General features: G+C 44.5%; 1 protein-coding gene across 3 annotated transcripts in view; it reads right to left on the bottom strand.

Moving 5' to 3' along the window:
* Positions 1–19,869, bottom strand: part of STEAP2 (STEAP2 metalloreductase) — a 434,593-nt gene that overhangs the window by 394,260 nt on the left and 20,464 nt on the right. For all 3 annotated transcript variants that reach the window (XR_013601690.1, XM_078663584.1, XM_078663585.1), the window contains exon 2: positions 5,208–5,704. Coding sequence is in view for 2 of the 3 variants with exons in the window: in XM_078663584.1 (XP_078519710.1) it covers positions 5,208–5,704 (497 nt within the window). In the remaining variant the exon portion in view is untranslated. The remainder of the gene's footprint in view (positions 1–5,207; positions 5,705–19,869) is intronic.

Below are 19,869 nucleotides of genomic sequence, written 5' to 3'. Positions count from 1 at the left end.
GTCTTCAGCCACTTGAAATCGTTAGTGGTGTCCTTCCTATGGGGAGCGGGCAGACGTAGAGTGGCACTTGCAACACTAATGAGACCTAAATCAGAAGGCGGGTTAGCTGTTCCCGATTTCGAAGGGTATTACCTAGCGGCTCAATTACAGGTCTATACCCAGGAGATAGCTCATGAATTCAGAGGACCGGAAGACAAGCGAGGTTTGGGTATACCCAGGCATGTACTCTCCTATATAGCCATGCAGCAGAGAATGGCCCTCAGAGACCTCACGCAAGAGGAGCGCACGCTTCGGCTATGCTGGAACCGCACACAGCGCAAAGCGGGGGTACGACACCCATATGCCCCGGAAATCCCGTTAGGGATGCTGACGGCGTTGCCGCATGGCGGAGATTGGTCGCAGCTTCAGTCCTGGGAGGACGCGGGGATACAGGTCTTAGGGGATTTATATGAGGGCGGGGTATTGCTGTCCTTCCCGGCACTCATGGACCGTTATGGGCTGCCTGGAGGCGACTTCCTACTGCACACGGCGCTTACAAGGGCAATACAGCTACATTGGAAGGAGGGGACGACCGAGCCAACAACGACCATGGCCTGCCAGTATACCATGATGGCAGCTGGTACGGTTAAGGCGGTCTTGTGCCTGTATACCAGAATCCTTAATGAGGGGTTACCGCCGCTGGTGCTGCTTAAAAATAAATGGGAAGCTGATATTGGGAAAGAAATTCCCGACACAGTTTGGGCACAATTACAACGTCGGGCCTGGAAGAGCACGCGTAATGCGCGATTTCAACTGGTGCATTTTTATATCCTTCACAGGACGTACCTGACCCCGGGAAGGATCAAGAAATACTTTGCGATTGATACAGCGGCTTGCCCTAGATGCGGGACGGCGGGAGTGGACATTGCCCACATGCTCTGGTCATGCCCTAGTTTGAGTCTTTACTGGCAAAAGGTGGGAGAAAAACTTAACACGGTGACGGAGCGCGATCTACAGTTTGAAATGGCTGTTGGAATCCTCCATTGGTTCCCACACACCCCTAAACACAAGATTACAAGCAAATTTATAGACATGGGACTCATCTTAGCGAAGCGCGAAATCACACGACACTGAAAGGCTCATACGAGCCCAGCGGACACTAAGTGGCGCACTGAGTTTCTTAAATGGGCGGGTGGTGAGAGTGCATTGCGATTCCAATTGGCGCGACGACAACAGAACGATAAGGCTTTGGAGGCGGCGCAAGCGTGGGAAGCCCTAGTGCAAACGCTACGCGATTATGATACACGACTTATTCATGTAGACTAACACCACAATTAGACGGTACACCCATACCACAACAGGTACATTGCATGATTTACTAGCTGGTAATCCTTAGCTTCATCTCCACAGCGACTATCCTGGTTCAAGGCACCGATGGCGGGGGGTGGGGGTGGAGGGAGGGATGGTATGTTTTATTTTTGGAATCCCTTGAATATTATGAACGCTTTATTAAGGTCGCTCTTATGGGTCCGAGTTCGAGGGGATGTGCTTACTTTAAGGACTCCTGCTGGGCCCTCCATCGGGCAAACCCGCTTCACTGTGATTGTGGGGAGGGGGGAACTGTTCTAATTGATGTGAGCTTTGTTAAAACTAATAAAAAAATGTGTTTAAAAATAAAAAATTGGATATAGGACTTCTCCTACACTCTCATAAAATGTGGGGGTGAGCCGTCCCTCGTCCGACCACGGAAGGTGTGTTACTCAGGGAGCAAAATCTCCAGCCATTTCTAGTATGCAAAGGAGATGGGGAGGAGTTTAGCAATCCACATAAATGTGCTAGTTTGTGGGCATTAACAGATTCTCAAGGTAAGCCACGCCTTGGAACAACCTCTTCCCACCCCTTGAGTGGATTTTACAAGTAAGTATTTCTTCACATCCATGAAGGAGGCATGTGCACTTCTAAATGGGTTTACACCTGCTGAGAATCTATCTGTGGAGTCCTTGCAGGTGTAATAAAGTAAATTTGACTGTAAACTTATACTTACAATCAAATTCACCTTTATGACCCATTATGCTGGAATGGTAGTAGCATTTACAGAGTTTTCAGAGATCATATTTGATATTATATAATACTTGAAATAGTTTGAGGGGCTTTGTGCGGTTTGGCAAACCACTGCATCTGGAAGTCTCATCTTAGCACAGATCGTAAATAGAAAGAATATTTACTACATTATATAAGAGGAAGGTCTTTGATTAAAATTACTGAAAGTTAGAACACAAATGAAAAACACTATAAATTTCCAACAAGCCATTAACTCATTAACAATGAAAGTGACATTTTGGCATAGAAGGTTTCATTAGTTACAAAGCAGCAAATTATAGAACTTGTGTCAATACATAAAAACTGCCAAATGCATCTGTCAAGGCTGCACGGTTGCAGGGTTCGTTGCTGGATTGGATTACCTCCTTCCTGAAGGACCTCTCCCAATCTGTCCAACTGACCCCTGTTTACCACATCAAGAGACCACAAAGACTGTGGCGTTGCCCAGGGATCCCACCCACCTCTTTAATCTGTTCATATATCCTTTAGTCCACTCATTTAAAAACAGACACTGTGTTATATACAACTACGCAGACAATCTGCAAATACTGTTCAAGATCAACAACACCCCCGAATCAATGGAAACCTTCCAATCCACAATGCTGTTTATAAGCAACTGGATGAATAGTAACAACCTTAAACTTAATTCAGACAAAACCAAAATGGCCTTCACCAATAGCAAAATGAACTACTGGACAACCTCATTCTGGTCCCCCTAAACTGATACCCTCTGCCCCCAACTCCAAAAAAAGTCAGTAAAAAGCCCCAGGGTGCTAAATTGATGATTAACTTTTCCTGAAACTCCAAATTGGGTCAGTGATTTCCTCTTGTTTTTTTCTACTCTACAGAATTAGGAAAATTGCCAGGTTACTCACGCTTGAAGCCCTCACTCAGGTTGTCATCATTCCAGTTCTCTCTAGAATTGATTATGCAAACACATATACGTTGGCTTACCTAAAGTACCTAATTTGCAGGATCTAAATTGTCCACAACCAAGCAGTCCAGCTAATATACCGACAGCCCAGGAGGTGTCACATTTATTTATTTATTCAAATTTATGTGTCAGCGCAACAGCTACCCAAAAAGGGTTTCCCGGTGCCATGAGGGAACAGCAAAGAGAAGGGAGAGACCTACTGGCTGAAAAGCCAAGTCTTGAGAGACTTGCGAAACAGAAGGAGATTTGATTGCATGCGGAGAGATAAAGGCAGAGCATTCCAAAAACAGGACCCAAGTATGCAAAAGCAGGGGACTGAGAATTGAACCCTGTGGGACCCCATAAGATGAAAAATATGGCTTGGATTTAGCGGTCGATGAAAAAACCTGAAAAGTGCGGTTAGAAAGAAAAGACATAAGCCAATTCAGGGCCGCCCCGGTGACACCAGAAGATTGGAGGGCCTTTATGAGTATGGTGGGGGAGACCGTGTCAAAGGCCGCGCTTAGATCAAGCAATACCAGGGCCATTGTTTCACCTGCATCCAGGTTCTGTCGAAGCATTTCTGTAACACCTAAGAGTGTGGACTCAGTAGAATAACCGGTCCTAAAACCGGACTGGGAAGGAAGCAAGAGCCCATTCGTTTAGATGAACTTAGATAAATGGACAGTGATGTGTCTCCAAAATTTTTGAGAGAGCAGGAAGCAGCGAGATTGGACGATAATTTGAGGGAAGCGGGGGTCAGAGTTAGTGGGACAACCACTGCATGTTTCCAATCTGAAGGGACAATGGACTCCATTAGGGATGCATTAAGAAGTTCGAGGATGTAACAAAGTGATGGTTGTTCGATCTGCTGTAGTACCGTAATGGGTAGTAAATCGCAGTGGGATCCCGATTTAATTTTTACTAAGATGTTGTATAAGTGTCACCATGTCCAAGGGTGGCCAGGTATCAACTCACATCACCCCCTTCCTGAAAAATCTCCCTTGACTGCCTGTGGCACAAGGGTCCATCTTTAATACTGGATGTATTATCTTTAAAACGCTCAACGAAAATAGCCCTGCATTCTTCACCTACCAAATCAAGAACTACACCCCTAAACGCTCTCTGCGTTCATGTTTATGAACTATCTCATGGTGCCCAAATTCAAAAAGAAGATAATGAGTGGCTTCAGTTTCTCTGTCCTCGCTCCCAACATATGGAATTCCCACCTTCTCGAGATCACAACAGTCCCATGTTACTCGATTTTCAGGAAGCTCTTAAAAACCTGGCTATTTAAACAAGTATACGATGAACACCCCTCCAAGAGTATTATCCTACATGATTCGCTCAGTGCCAAGAAACAGTCTGGTGAAGTGCGCTCTACAAATTCTGGTTACATTACATTACTTACCCTATTTTGTTCCAACAAGAAGTGCCGGAAGTTCTAGCCTCTCTCACAATTCTCAACCTTAACACTAAGTTAATTGTGCCAACATTAATCATCACTTCTACGTCGGGGATACTCAACTGTATCTGAAACTCTTCCCTAAAGATCTTGAGTTTTTGGCTAAACTTTTCAAGGACCTTTAAACATGGTTGCCCCATCACTACCTAAAGCATTGCCCAAGTAATAGAGTTCCTCCTGCTGCCCCACATAACTCTTGTATGCTGAGTCGAACACGATTTATCTCACTGTTGAGCTCTAACTCTTCAATAGTGGAGCATGCTACATCCCTGGGCTTCCACATGGAAAAAAAACCATAACCTGCAAGTACACATCAAGGGAGCACAATTACAACTCAGACTCCTTTTGTTCCAGATCTCAATTTTAGGATAAGTATCAAATCACTAATGCTGTTCTGAACAGTCCAAGTCAACACCCAAAACACAGGTATTTCCAAACTGCTTATAGCTCCACTAAGCAGCAGCCCAGACAGGACACTGGAGCAGGACTTTCAACATCTTACCTGTTCTGGTCCCCACACAGTGCATCTCTGAAGCAGTGAGGAACATCTATAAATCAGGCTGTGTTACACATAAAGCTGTATGTTCCAAACTCTGAATATTCAACTCACCCCATGTGATTATAAAGCATTCTGTCACCAATGAGGTCTTGTACGTGATATTATAATACTGCTAATAAACAAAACAAATACTGTTCCTTTAATAGCAATATAAACACAGGATCATATTTAGATAACAAAAAAGTGCTTACCTGCCTGCTGGCATCTTTCGGCCCCAATTGAAGGTCCCATGCAGAAATTACATTGAATCCTTTCACTACTGAGCAATCAGGAAACAGTGACGCCAGATATTCAGCATTTGATTCAGGGTACTGGTTAAGTCTCATATTGTTGCTTACATCTATTAATATTTTTCCAACAAGCAGATGTTTCAGGTCCCATAAAGAAGTATAGTTTTCTCTGTGTATAGCAACAAACAGAATGCTTGATTTTGTCACAGCGTCTTCGTGATGCGTCACATCAACCACATGTGGAAAAAACTCTGAGGCACGTTTAGGGTCTCTGCTTCCAAGAACAACGTGGTATCCACATCGAATCAGTCTAATGGATAACGATTTGGCAAAGTCTCCACTTCCTAGTATGCCAATGGTCATCTTTTTGGTCCCCTTTATGCCATTGACAGAGTTTGGCAAGAATGATTTGTCAAGGTTGTTAGGACTTCCCATCATAGAGATTGATTCCATGGTTCCTATCATAATTTGAAAGGGTATGAAAAAGAGAGAAATAAATGACTTCATTGTAAATAATGTACATTGCTGTAATTAATTAAATCTATCTAGTCAGTTGGTGGACTGAATAAGTTAAAGTATAGCTCTAGAGCACTGAAATAATCATGCCAGGACTGGAAAACAGATGGTAAGTCTACGTGCTATTAACTGTACAAATCGGGACCAGACAATGAAGCTAGTCTGGCTCAAAATCTGGCATTTTCAATGAAATAGAATGCCCACATAAGTTATAAAGTGGTTAAAATGCCCACTGTACTAAGGACTGGTTTATCCATTAAACCAGTGGCAAGAGCAGCAAATGTTAAAGCAGATTGTACCAGCTCAACTACCGCCCCTCCCTACCCAACAAGCATGGTCTTTCAGCAATAAAAGTATTATTCACCAAAGTAATTTATTTTTCAAAATCAACAAGCACATTGTAAGGTCACCACAGCAAGGATACTACATGTTTGCTACTGAAGATTTCCTCTGCCAAAATGACATACTGTTTACACCCAAAATTGTGAAAACACACCTTTAGATAGAGATCTTTAAGATCATTCACCAAATACATTAGGAACTCCAAAATGACAGTAAAACAGACTAAGGGCTGGATTTAGATTTCGGAGGGCAGGTCACAATGGTGACGGATATTCCGTCTGCCAAAATATAAATCCCATAGGATGGGATACCTATCAATGTTGTGACGTAGTAACCCATCCACCGAAGTTTAAATCAGGCCCTAAATTCAATTGATACTCTTCAAAGAAACACCCAGAAGAAACATTGTTTAAGGGAAAATCTATCAAAGGAACAGGATAATCTTTCTTAATTAGTACTACAGTTATACATCCTATCATAACAATGGTGTTTAAAGCATTACTCTGTAATAGATTTCAAATTGTATAGCTTCACCATATTCTTTCATCATTATATCTAGCTACTCTTAAAGAAAATGTTTTCATTATGTTAATTAGCCTCTGGCAGTTTGTGTTTCTTTTAGAAAATTCTTCATCAGGTTTTTGAAGTTCTGATACAACTGCAAGATCGTTCATAATATCAGCTTCAATACTATTGGTAAATTTGAACGCATTTTTTAAGCATATCTTCCTATAATTATATAATAGTGTAGGTTCCTCTTATAATACTATTTATGGCACAAATTATTCACATATATAGAAATGTCATCTCTGTAAATAACATTTATAAGGATGCTCTTATACAAGCTCAAAATATAAAATGCAATTCTTGTTGCATGACATTAAGTTTTATCGATGATGACCTCCAGAACTTACTCTCAAGGTGCTGGACCTCCTTTGGCTAAAAATTAAGATATAGCTATTCTACCATTAAAACCAAATAATAATGGGACCTAAAAGTTGTTTTAGAGCGTTTACTGAAAGTGCACTGTAGTGTCCATTAAGGAAAGTAACATAAGGACTTCCAAACTAATGGCGCTTTTAGGCTGTTCAGCCGCATGCGGGTCCACTGAATAGGGACCCATATGTAGTAAAATTCTAAAACTATTCCAAAAAATGTAAAGACCAAGACTACCTCTACTATATTCCTCTTCAGAAACCATTCATACCGACAGCACATGCTCCCAAAAAAAGGCACCTTCATGCTAAAGATCTTTCTATTCCAAGTACATAATTTCCCTATATCTTCAATGGTTCTGTAGACCGCAAGATGTTAACTTCATGTCATCAGTGTACAATAAAAAAAAAATCAGGACTTGACACCAAGGAAGGAGAAGCACATATGTAAGGATTATTGTGTGTTCCATATCTGCCAAGAAAAGATTAACTAGACATGGTTCAAGGGCATAGCAATTCGTCAGACCATTACAGAATAGGATTTTGCTACATGAGTATTTTTTAGAGAATTTTGCAGTCAGACCAATCTGTTAGGGTGAAGTTCAATCAAAGTTTTCACAATCCTTTATCGACGTCACAACAGTACAGCGTATTCAGTGCCTGCTCCTACTAATGCAGGTAAATGGAAAGGAGAAATTCATAAGCATTATCCCTTCTACAATATTTTTTGTCAAATATGGTAGTGCATGTTCCTGCCGAAACATTAAACAGAAGTGCATTAATCACATTTGATACTACATCATGTTTGCTTTCGATTACCCATTGTCCTAAGTGCCCTAACCATATAATCGTGCAGCTTTATACTTTTTCAGTAAGAACTGTGCGTTTGTTGCACAACATAAAACGTTAGGATGGTGCAAGTCTGTTTCCCTCCATATCCTCAGGTTATGTTGGCCTATAGCCCTGCTAGCTCGCAGTGCACCTTGCATGGTAACAAATGTGTGTGCAATCTCAGAACAAGACAATCCTGACTCCCCCAAGAAATCGTGGTAACAGATCTAAAACCTTTTCGTTCAGACTCTCATGCATACCCAAAGGAAATATGCATGAAATACAACCACTGCAGTTTCAATATTTATGGAAGCAGTGAGATTCTTGAGTAAAATACGTGCACTGCACTCAATAATAGAACAAAACATATTACCCTAATTAGCAATACGGGAGTGGTGGAGAGAATGAATAAATGCACCATTGTGCTAAAACAATGAATATATGCTGGCAGATAGTAGCGTAATATAGGATAGTGAAGAGTAGTGTTCTCCTTCCCAACGCTTCCTAACCTGGTTTGGCCTCGGGTGGGTGATCTGCCAAGAATCCCTGGCGGGCAATTGTCATCAGGCTGTCCGTCTTGGTGTAGAGCGGGACATCCCTTGTGGAGATGACAGGGATCGGCGGAGCTGAATTTCCAGGATGCCACAGCCTCAAAGTGTCAGCACAGTGCTACACTGATTTTAATAAGGAAGGGAATTTGCATATATAATAAACCGTGCCCATGTTGGCATGTTGAGATCTTGGTGAGGCCGCAATTGTTTGTTAGCTAGACAGCGTTGTCAACTACTAGGCAACAATAAACTATGAAAATTGTGCTGTGAACTCTACACATTGCACTCAGTATTCAAGGTGTCACGATAGTGTGCCTACGAAGATGAAATGTAAGCAAATGCAGTTTAGGGAAATCCTATCTTGCACTGACACGTACACAAAATGTTTGTCAAAAGTCACAGAGTTGCAGAAAGAAGGCAACTTAAGAAAAGTGAGCATAAAGATGCTGCTGTTTCTAGTAGGCCAAGTGACAACAACTCTTGGCACTGAAGGTGAAATAAAGCTATCAATACGGAACGTAAATAATGCAAAAACTCATGCGCTGTAAAATATAAAAACCTTTAAAAGCAAAAAACAGTCTCTGATCCTTTAAGACAGTAAGTATAATGAAAGCCACATCATTTTTTAAAGCAATTCAGTAAAAGCATCTTGAAAACAATTTTAACATAAAAAAAAACGAATTAAACAATTTGTCCCATGACTCGAAACGGCCGCATTGTTTAAATGTTCTGAAAAGTAAATTAAACATTGCTGCTCCTAGCTACCGCAGATGATGTTCCCACAGGCACCTTTCGAATCAGATTCATTAGGCATATATGTTTCCATCCAGCCCCCTCAGCTGCCGCTGAAGGAGGAGTAGCCAGTGCCAAATCCGCAGAAGTCGAGCCAAGAACCCGTCTACCAGGAGGAGAAGCGTCCCAGGAGGGCTTGTAAAATGCATTTAGGAGCAACGGTAGGCGCCATGGACAACAGCACAGATGGACCATTAGCAGGTCGATCAGTAGGGCAATGCTCAGGTGACTGCACCAACTGCATCCCCAAGCGTACATCTAAAGCACCATAGAAAGAGAATAGAAGACAGAGAAATATGGGCTGCACATATTGTAGGCACACAGGCCGAAAAGGCAAGAAGCAATCATTATTTAGATCCTAAAGTAAGGGTGCGCCAAAACACTATCATGCTTTCACGACACAGGAGCACATTGTAAGGGTCAGATACATTTGGCCTCGTGATGGGGCCTCCATTGCGGAGTAGAAAAATAAAAGCACAGTCCCAACGATCGGGAGCAGGACCAGCGGAAGACCTTCAAAAATGCTTCAAGCACGGAGTGTATGAATGATGGAATAACTACGAAGAATGACTGGAAGGTACTAACCAAACCAGAGCCATGGATCTTTAAAAAGTGTGCTACTCCCGTTGTATTAGACGTATTAAAAATGTGGTGCACCATCTCCACAAAATTGTGTGGGGAAATTAGTGTGAAGTAGCGACTGTATCTCAGAAGGGACCTTGCAACTTGAAGATCAAACGTCTCCCTTGCAGATGTTAAGTCCACATCTTTCTGGAACAAAGCAGCTTTCAGTCTGCTTAAGGCATAAAAGCACACACTGAAAAGTTTAATTGAAGGCCACAGCATTGCCCCCCTAACTGTACAGGCAGGCGGAAACAATACTTCGGTACAACAGGTCACGACCGCAGAAACCTTCACCAGATAAGCAATTCTCGGTTTCATGCCACACCAACTCCGATCATTCAAAATAAAATAACTCCCATCAGAGAGCAACCTGAACGTCAAACGGATCACAAAGGTTGGAGAACCCTTCAGATAGAAAGGCAAATTACCTATGGCTGCGTTACATACGGCGTGCAGAGACATTCCCTACACACTAACGAACTTCCTAAAGTACTCTCGCAGTCTATGCCGCTAAGAAAAACTTCAGTTTTGCCATTCCTACATCGATGCCTAAAAGGTAAAATCCATGACTAGTGCACACACCCTTCCCTTAGCGCTTCATAAGTGCCCGACTTGATGGTGTTGTGAACAGTACTAAAGATGGAATGTCGATATTTGCAGAGAAATAGAGACGTCTTCTCTTGCGGTGTTCCAGCGCCACATGCAGAGAAAGAGAGACCCTTAGTGAGGAGTCCTATCTGTTGTTTCTTTTCCCAGGGGGAAACCAGGGGGAAGTGAGGACACCGGTGTTTCTATAGTACAGAAGGCTATGTACAAAACGGACGGTGCACGTGAGGGAGATAGGTGAGGAGGGGAGGGGGGAACTTGGGAGCAAAGGGACGGTAAGGCAGGGAGAATGATATATACAAATTTACACGGAAGCGTCCCGCCTCCCCAGCCACACCGACACACGGTGACGCACCTGGGTGAGCCACACTCCTCCGTGAGTGTGGCTGGGCGCTGAGAGGTATCGTTGGCCTCCTGGCTCTACTTTCCGATTCGTCTTGTTTTCCTCCACGACCGCTGGGCTCCTTCTCACTCCGTCTCGTTCTTCGCTCTTCTCCTCCGAGGTGCCGGGACACACTGCTTCCCCTTCTTCCTGCTTTTTCATCGGTTCCATTGGTTGCACGTCATCAGGGGGCGTGACTGCTTCTGCAAAGCTGACTGGTCGGCACAGCGACTCCACTGGGGAACGGCCCTCTTTCTCAAAGCCGGCCCCGTAAAAGGAACATGCCTCTCCACTCGCCGAGGGTTGACTCCACCAGCTGTCGTACTCCAACTCCCATGGGTCATGAGACGGCGAAAGAGAGATGGGAGGCGTGTCAGTGGTCTACCATTCTTTCAACGGGGCAGTGTTCGATTCCCAACCTGCCTCCCCGCTACAGGGGCTTACACGTGTAAGTGGTGCAAAGCGTCAATGTCACCTTGGACTGAACGTAAAATCTGTGTGTGTGTTCAGTTGTCAAATGTGTACTTGAAAAGTCTGGATTATCCAGTTGTAAAATGGTTTAACCTGTTCTGCTTAATCTGGTATGTAATTCTGCCAAAATTTAGGAATTCCAATATGGATTGAATATTCTTCAATGTGTTTGGTGGTTGTAAACGTGCACACTTCTCTAAGAAGAGCATCGCAAGGCTTTAGCCTTCACTTGACAGCTCATATCCCTAAAACAAGACACTGAGATGGGAAATCCTAGTTTTTTTTAAAGTTACATTTATAGCCCATTTGGGCAAATCCAGGGCTGTTCTTATACCCCTGGGGTAAACTACAGAAATGTTTCAGAGAACCTAAAGCGCTGAGGTTTGTCAAATACCTGCTTTCAGGTGCTATCTTTTTGGCTGAAAAATCAATTCAAGATAGAGTGTAGCTTTATATTTTTTACGCATTATATTGTTCATTAGTACTACACTATGCACATTCTGTACTGCGAATGTAGGTGTAGCTGTATTTAAATGTCTAATCTAATAATGATGAGGTTTCATTACTGGAAACAAGGGATTATTCAAAGGAGACATGCAACTTTCTATTACACCTTGATATTACAGTTGCGTGAGAACTTGTCTAACTTGCTTTTTGGCATCAGTCTTAATGGGGCACTGTATTTAAGGATATGGAGTTCACCTCATGGGTGCTAAGTGATATTGAGAACTGTTGTCCTAGTCTACCTTGGTTACGGTATAACACAGGACCCAGCGCTAACGCCCACTCCTTGGAGTATAAATGTTTAACTGATTCGGGAGGAGGTCGAAATAGGCAGGTAAAATAACAGTTTCTCCTGACCAATTTGAGCTTACAATTTGTGACTTATGGGCCTTTGGGGGGGGGAATATTTAATGTAGCTATCAGTGCTACTGTTTATTGATGTATAAAAGATTATTTTAATTAAGCTGGGGCACTGAGTGGCGGGGGAAGGCAATGGCAGTCTCCTTCACTCAGACTCTTATTTTGGGTCGGTCCGCTTTACTATATGAGTGGGAGTGTGGGAAGGCGGGCGTGGGAGGAGGATGGGGTGAGGAGGGTTTCTTGGGGGAGTGGGGTGGGGGAGTGGGGTGGGGCAGGTGTGGAAAAAGGGGGGAATGGGGCACAAAGAGAATTTGGAGATTATATGATAGTGCAGTGAAGACTTCCTGAGAATATGGGGCTAGGGTACCCAACGGCGGGGGAAAGCAAGATCTGAAGACAGCACTAGGGAACCATGGCTAATTTATGAATTGCGATATCAGAAAAGTTATGAGTAGGGAGCTACCCTTTCTGTCAGGAAAAGGATTGGGTCGACAATTGTGCAAAAACGGAGTACCTTTTCCTGATTGTACCTTATGTGCGGTGTGCCTACCCCTTTGGTGGTGGCCACCGACGTGACAAATGACTGTGCAATGTGGTCTAGGTTACCAAATTTACAATAAAAAGTTCCTACTAAGATATTTTTCTACCACTATGTATAAACATGTCTTTTGTAAACATAGCTATACAAGCAGTTTTTAAACTTAGAATTGTTTTAATGATTGTGTTATGAATATGTTGTGTATCAATTGAATATATATCGTACTGTGTTTTCTTATGTAACAATATTGTGATACTATGATCTTTTTAACTTAATTTTATTAATAAACGCACAAATATTTTTTATAAAAACAAGTCTTTGATTCATATATGGTTCCCCATTGCACAGAAGGGTCTTGATATTTTTATTGTAAATTTGGTAACCTAGACCACATTGCACAGTCATTTGTCACGTCGGTGGCCACCACCAAAGGGGTAGGCACACCGCACATAAGGTACAATCAGGAAAAGGTACTCCGTTTTTGCATAATTTATGAATTGCGACAATAAAGGTTTGTGGCTTAAATGACCCTGCCAAACGGCGGAAGGTGACAGAGGACCTATAAATATTGTGGTCCGATATTGTTTGCTTCCGTCAAACTGTAGTGCTAGAGGCACTTCTATGGTTTGAAACCACGTGATGACCTTTGACTACAATCATTTTAATTGACTTTTGGTGTTTTACTTTACCCTAGCCTGAATAGAAGTCCTGCATATGCCTTTCTTCCCTTGAAGATTTCTTCTGTGTAATCTTGCAGTCTTAAAGTGGGAGCTGTCACAGAGTAGAACAGCTTGCCAAGAATAGAACGTGCGGGATGTGCATTTAATAGAAGAAGGGAGAGAGACCCGGAATGTACTTTTTAGGTTTCGCCTATTACCATTCGCTTGCGAATGGAATAGGCGAAAATTCAAGGGCTTGATCGACTAGTGAAACCACTGCGGTTTGACTGCGGTTTCTTCACAGTGCATGTGAGGTCACGTGAACACAAAAGCGGGTCACGTGACCACACAAGCACGAGCATCTCTCTAATCCGCCTGACCCCATCAGGCTCTCCCGCCCCCATCCGGCTTCCCTCCGTGCATCTGCCTGCCACACTTCTCCCCTCGCACGCATTCCCGCAGCCAGTTCTCCTCCCCTTATGGCCGCAGGCCCCGTGACTCCCTGACTCGCATCTCCCAGCAGGCAGCCCACCCCCCTCCCACTCCATATGGGCAACCCACCCCCTCACTCTCCAGCCCCTGCCTTCTCTCAATACAGCGATGTTAAGAATTTAGAATAATATGTCGCAGAAGAATTGCTTGCACTTTCGGGCCCTCTAAGCCATCTGTTGCTTCCCCAGTGCTCACTTCTCCTCCCCCCTAATTAACAACCCTGCTGTTTCACACTTCTTCACGGCTGTGAGGCCGTGCTTCAAAGGGATCTGCTCCCCCCGCCCCTAAAAGCTTCTTTCGGCTTCGTTTCTGGCTGTGTCGTGTGGCCAATGCTTGTTTATCCATGTAATGGCTGGAACAACTGTGGCTCAGTTTGGGATTCCTGGGATAATGTTCTGCTATTTGATTAGGAGGGCACTCATAACGTTCATCCTTCCTGTGCCAGGCACGGTTTCCAGCCCAGTACTTTGGACTTTTTCTTTTGATCCCTCACTGTGACCTTCCGCAGCGATGATAATGCACTAGCACTGCAGCACAGATGTTATCAATATTTTGACGTTCAGCGCATTATAATCACCTCATGCCAATCCAGCTCACCTTCTGGCACCTGATGGGAGGCACAGGCGTCATTGCTTGAACTCGGAAACATCTTCTAGCACCTTTAACCCCAAGCTCTGCCTTTCTAACTAGGACGGAGCAACCAGTACATGCTGGCTCTCGCCCCCTCGCACTACGCAGTGAGCACGCAGTTCCGCAAAGGGCACGATTACTCAGTGACACAGTGATTACCCACATCTTGTAGTACCTTCTCCAATCTTATAGTTATGCCAAGGCATGTCCTCCTACCCAGACCGCCGGTGAGCGTCATGCACACGGAAGTGAGTTTACATTGGTGCAAATGCACGTCAGGGTTTCTCTAAAATATTTTTGACCTATGCAAAAACCCTCATCTTTATTATTTGGGTTTTTTTATGCAGTTTTATTTGTTTTTTTTTATGCAGTTTTATATAGCGCGCCGGTGAGCGTCATGAACACGGAAGTGAGTTTACATTGGTGCAAATGCACGTCAGGGTTTCTCTAAAATATTTTTGACCTATGCAAATACCCTCATCTTTATTATTTGTTTTTTTAATGCAGTTATATATAGCGCAAACTCGACCTGAAGGTATTGGAGCGCTTTACACGACCACCAGTTACATTAAACAAGGCCACACTCCTTTTTGGTAGGCACTGGGAGATTAAGTGATTTGACCAGAGTCACATGATGTTGAGCCGACGCCGAGACTCGAACCTGGATCCCCAGCTCCAAAGTAAGCAGCTCTGGTGTTACGCCCCCTTCCGTTTAGTAAGGTGTTCCCTACCCATTCCGACCCTCGATAGGGATTGACTCCTGCTCGAGAAGGATGGACTCTCCATCCCCAGGTTCCAAAGTCAGTAGCTCTGTCCGCTACGCCACACCCTCACCCACCCAGCTCTCCCCTATCTGTTTCCTCCTCTACCCCACCTTTCCATGGTCTCTTCCTCTCTCCCCACATGCTTTCTCTTTTTTATTTGCCCTTCTAACTGTTTCCTCTTTTCCACCTCCTCTCCACCGCCCTCAGCATATTTCTGCATCTTTTTCACGCCTTTCTCTGCCCCATCTTATCTTAGTCTTTTCTCTCAACTTTCACCATCTGTTCTTTCTCTCTCTCAGCTGGCCGACCATGCTTTCCCCTTCTCTCACGGTTCACTCTCACTGTTCCAACACTCGGTCTCTCCATCTCTGTTGATATCCTTCCGTCCTCCTTTCTCACCATCATTTCTCACTCAGTTTCACTCTCTAGCAGTGCAACAGTCTTTGAACTCTAATTCTACGTCCATAAGCACAGCGCTGCTCCTGGCACCATCATTCAAGGTCAGCTGTCACATTCTGCTGGGGGGGTGTTGTTTATATTTGTAATTTGCTGCGGTACGTCTCGGGGAGTTAAACGCTCGCTACGGAGGTATGTGGTGAACTGCAGTCAGATGTTTGAATCACGACTCACTTTCCCGAAGTTTGCACTGGGCAGTAACAACCCTTTTTATTTACAACACTGAGAAATAGCAGAGAAGTGGTATATTAGCCCGAGAGCATCAACGCTCTTTAGCCGAGCACCAGTTACATTACACAAAGTCATGGCGTTTTTAAAGCACAGGGAAATAAAGTGATTTGCCCAGGATCACAGGATGTTGAGCCGTAACCGGTACTCGAACCTGGTTCCCCAGTTCAAAAACTGGCAGGTTCGTCTCTTACGCCTCATCTGCTCAGTATTTACTTTAAACGCTAAATTAATAACGTGCTATTTTACATTTTTATTAAAGCAGTTCCTGTGACTGCATGTATTCTTCTGCTTTGCATTTCCCTAGACTAGTACTGTAGTGTAGCTGCCCTTTCCATTTGATTCCCGAGCCGCCTGCCTGCTTCACACCTCAACGGAATGCGACCCCCGCCCACGCAATGCCGAGAGCCAGTTTCTGTTTGATCAGATTCCACTTTGCTGGCTTCACGCTGGCTCGGTACCTCCTTCCCTTGTGACAAATTGTCGCGATAATGCATTCTCTGCAGAGCAACGGGTTTATCAGAGATGTCTCATGTGTGTCTCGTTGTGAGAGCTGGGTACACTCTTTTGTGTATGGGTGGCACATCAAGTTTCTCTGCGCAAAGCGAGGTAGGTAGTGTTACACTGAAAACAATGTATTATATTTTTCCCCAGCGCCACGTCTGTTCTGTACCAAAAGTGTTTTTATGTCTCAAGATTAAAGCTATATATTTTCATACATCGTTTCCTCTTGCTTAATGCTTTCATTTTAAAGAAGTATGTATTTCATCATTTTATCTTTGCTTGTGTTTTATTTACGCGTCGCATTTTCTCTGATTTTCCTAAAGATGTTTATCCAAAAAGGCTCAGTTTGAGCATGCAGTAACTGGAGTGTTTCATATTTAAAAAAAAAAAACACACACGAGGTAGGAGAATGCGTGCAGTGGCACTTAACAAATTAACAAAATGTAAAATAAATAAAGATGGAGGCAGTGCCAGCTTGAGAACCTGTATGAGGAGCCATATAGTAGACAAATGTGTTCTCCCACAACCTCAAATATCTGTCTGCCCCACCCCCCTCTGACCAACACAAACTTACTCACACATACAACAAGCACTGGCGTTGCCAATAGGTTTCGCATTTGGAAAGTTGGAGCTATTGGTTTTGTAAATGACATTTTATATTTATATATTGTTATTGACAATGCCAATAACGATATATAAATATAAAATGTCATTTACAAAAACCAATAGCTCCAACTTTCCAAATGCGAAACCTATTGGCAACGCCAGTGCTTGTTAGTCATGAAATGCACTGTTATGAGCAGTGGTGATCAAATGTGCATTGTGTTGTACATTGTAGATGAAGTACATGATGCTATAGGCACTGGTGCACAAATGTGCATTGTGTTGTACATTGGGAAGTATTATGAAGTTTGTACTATTGGCTTTGACATGCCCTCATGTCATCTTGAATTCTGACTCTGTCTTTCTTGAGCTTTTTGCGTGCACAGGCAGGCCCCCAGAGTGCTCAAGTTATTTGGGTTATTCACGTTCAAGCTTGCTTTGTTTTTGGAGAGGAGATTGTTGAATGTACCGCCAGAGGCTTTCGTAAGCTTCGGTAAGATAAAGGCTGGAACATGTGAGAATGCAGAGGAAACATGGGAACTCCTTTTGCCTTTGGAATGCTTACTTGGAAGGTGGCCAGTTCCAGTAAGTCTCCTTGGCGCAGAGGGAAGGTTTCTCTGAACATTCTAGCGTGTTTTCAGATTATAAAGCAGGGGCTTGTCGACTTAGGGACCAGGATTGTTTGAGCCTGAACGGTGGACACATCTTCAGTGCAGCAGTTCCCCGCTTTGCTAAGTCTCTTGTCCCAAGTTGTGAATCCCCCAGTCTAGAGTGGGTCAAGATGAAGTTTGCAGACGGTGATGTATCTTGTTAGGTCTCGGCAACGAGAACTATTGTCGCCTAGTAAGCTAGCAAGGGACTACAGAGAGGTGGACGAGCCGACCAGGGTCTGTGAACGCGCACAAAGGCAGGCAGGCAGGCAGGCATGCGCCAGACACACACACAGACAGACAGACACACGCACGCACGCATGCATGCATGCACGCACACACACACACACACACACACTCTCACACTCTCTCTCTCTCTGCCGCCCCCCCCCCCCACTCACCGGGCTCTTTCCCTCCGCATCGGGTCAGTCACGGCAGAAGGCAGACTTGTGTCTTCTCCGGCGATCTTCAGCTGATGTGCACGCCCACGCTGCGTCGTGCGCGCCCGTTGATCCTCAGCTTGTTTACAATAGCGATCGTTTCTTCCGCTAGCACTCCGTGGCATCTCAGACGCACAGCAGGTAGCATTAGCACCTCTTGTTTTAAAATGCGTTTGTTTATCTAGGACGGACACGTTTACTGGTTGCTTGTTATTTATTGTCTTCTTTCCTCTGCTTTCCCCTCCCACCCCCTGCATGCGTTGCTTCTTCCCTTCCCACCCAGTGTGTATTGCTTCTTCCTAACCCCCAACCCCCCACGGTCGGTGTTGCTTCTTTCCCTCCTACCCCCATTCAGGGTTGCTACTTCACCAGTCACCCCAGAAAGTGTTCCCTATTCTCCTATTGCACATATGACATGCTTTCCTACAAGGACACCTGCTTTTCCACTCCCTGCTCCTCATCTCTGGCCCGCCCCGGGCGTCGTGCTTTAGGTTTTCGCACTGCGCCAGCTTTCATATTAACAACACTGGCGCCATGCTTAATATTTTGACAGGAGCCCGCTTTTATGTTTTTTTTTTGGTATTCATTAGCATTTTTTTACAGTAGTACAGCACGCTACACGTAATCTTCAACAAGGGCAGCCACGCAGCCCGCCTAGCTCTATTTCAACATCTGCCGCTCCTAATCAGCAACAATGGTGGCTGCACCTTCTACATCTTTTTCGTGTTTATCCAGTTGGTTCCTTTGTGAGATCTACACAACTATGTGCCTTTCCATTCAGTGGTCTGGAGTGCAGGTTTGCACGTATGTCGCAGTTTATTCAGATTCCTGACATACCGCGGTTTTGCACCAGCACTGGTGTGTTTCGGGCGGCCTTCAAACTGATTTATGTTCTGCATCTCTTCCCCACCAAAGCAGTGTCCAGTCCGAGTGCGCTCTTCGAGGACTTGTCGTTTCACTAGTTCTAGGAGCAGCTCGTGTGAGCACCAGTGTTTACAGGCGCACAGGCTGTTCATATTACTTATCGTCCCTGAGATATTTATTACCTATCTCGACTCTAGGGCAGTCACAAATTCTGACACTGCTTCCTACCAAGGACCTTTTATGGCCACATAAGAACCATTGTTTTTCTAAAACATTAGTCAACCCCAGGTTCACTTATTAGAGTCCCCTTGTTTTCCTTACTACATTGTTCTCACACGGCACGCCGCACTCTATTTCAACATCTTACAATGCTTTTTAGGTCTCGGCAACGAGAACTATTGTCGCCATGTAAGCTCGCAAGGGAGTACAGAGCGGTGCACGAGCCGACCAGGGTCTGTGGACGCGCACACACAAAGGCAGGCAGGCACACACCAGACAGACACAGACAGACACACGCACGCACACACACACGCACACACACACACACACAGCCTCCCTCTCTGCCCACTCCCTCTCTGCCCCCCCCCTTCTACCCCCACTCACCGGGCTCTTTCCCTCTGCAGGGGGTCAGTCACGGCAGCAGGCAGGCTCGGTGTCTTCTCCGGCGATCTTCAGCTGATGTGCACGCTCACGCTGCGTCTCCTGCGCGCCCACCACGCTGTTTCGCGCCCGTTGATCTGCGTCTCCTGCGCGCCCACCACGCTGTTTCGCGCCCGTTGATCCTCAGCTTGTGATTACTACTCCTTCTAACCCGGATTCTAAATTACTATTTCTTGGTTCTCTAACTCCACTCTGTTGATTCGTAACAAACTGATATTCAG

Source organism: Lissotriton helveticus, chromosome 10, assembly GCF_964261635.1.
Source record: "Lissotriton helveticus chromosome 10, aLisHel1.1, whole genome shotgun sequence".
In the NCBI taxonomy this organism is placed as follows: Eukaryota; Metazoa; Chordata; class Amphibia; order Caudata; family Salamandridae; genus Lissotriton; species Lissotriton helveticus.
Note: the sequence above shows the minus strand (reverse complement) of the source record. Positions and strands in the feature narration are given on the sequence as shown.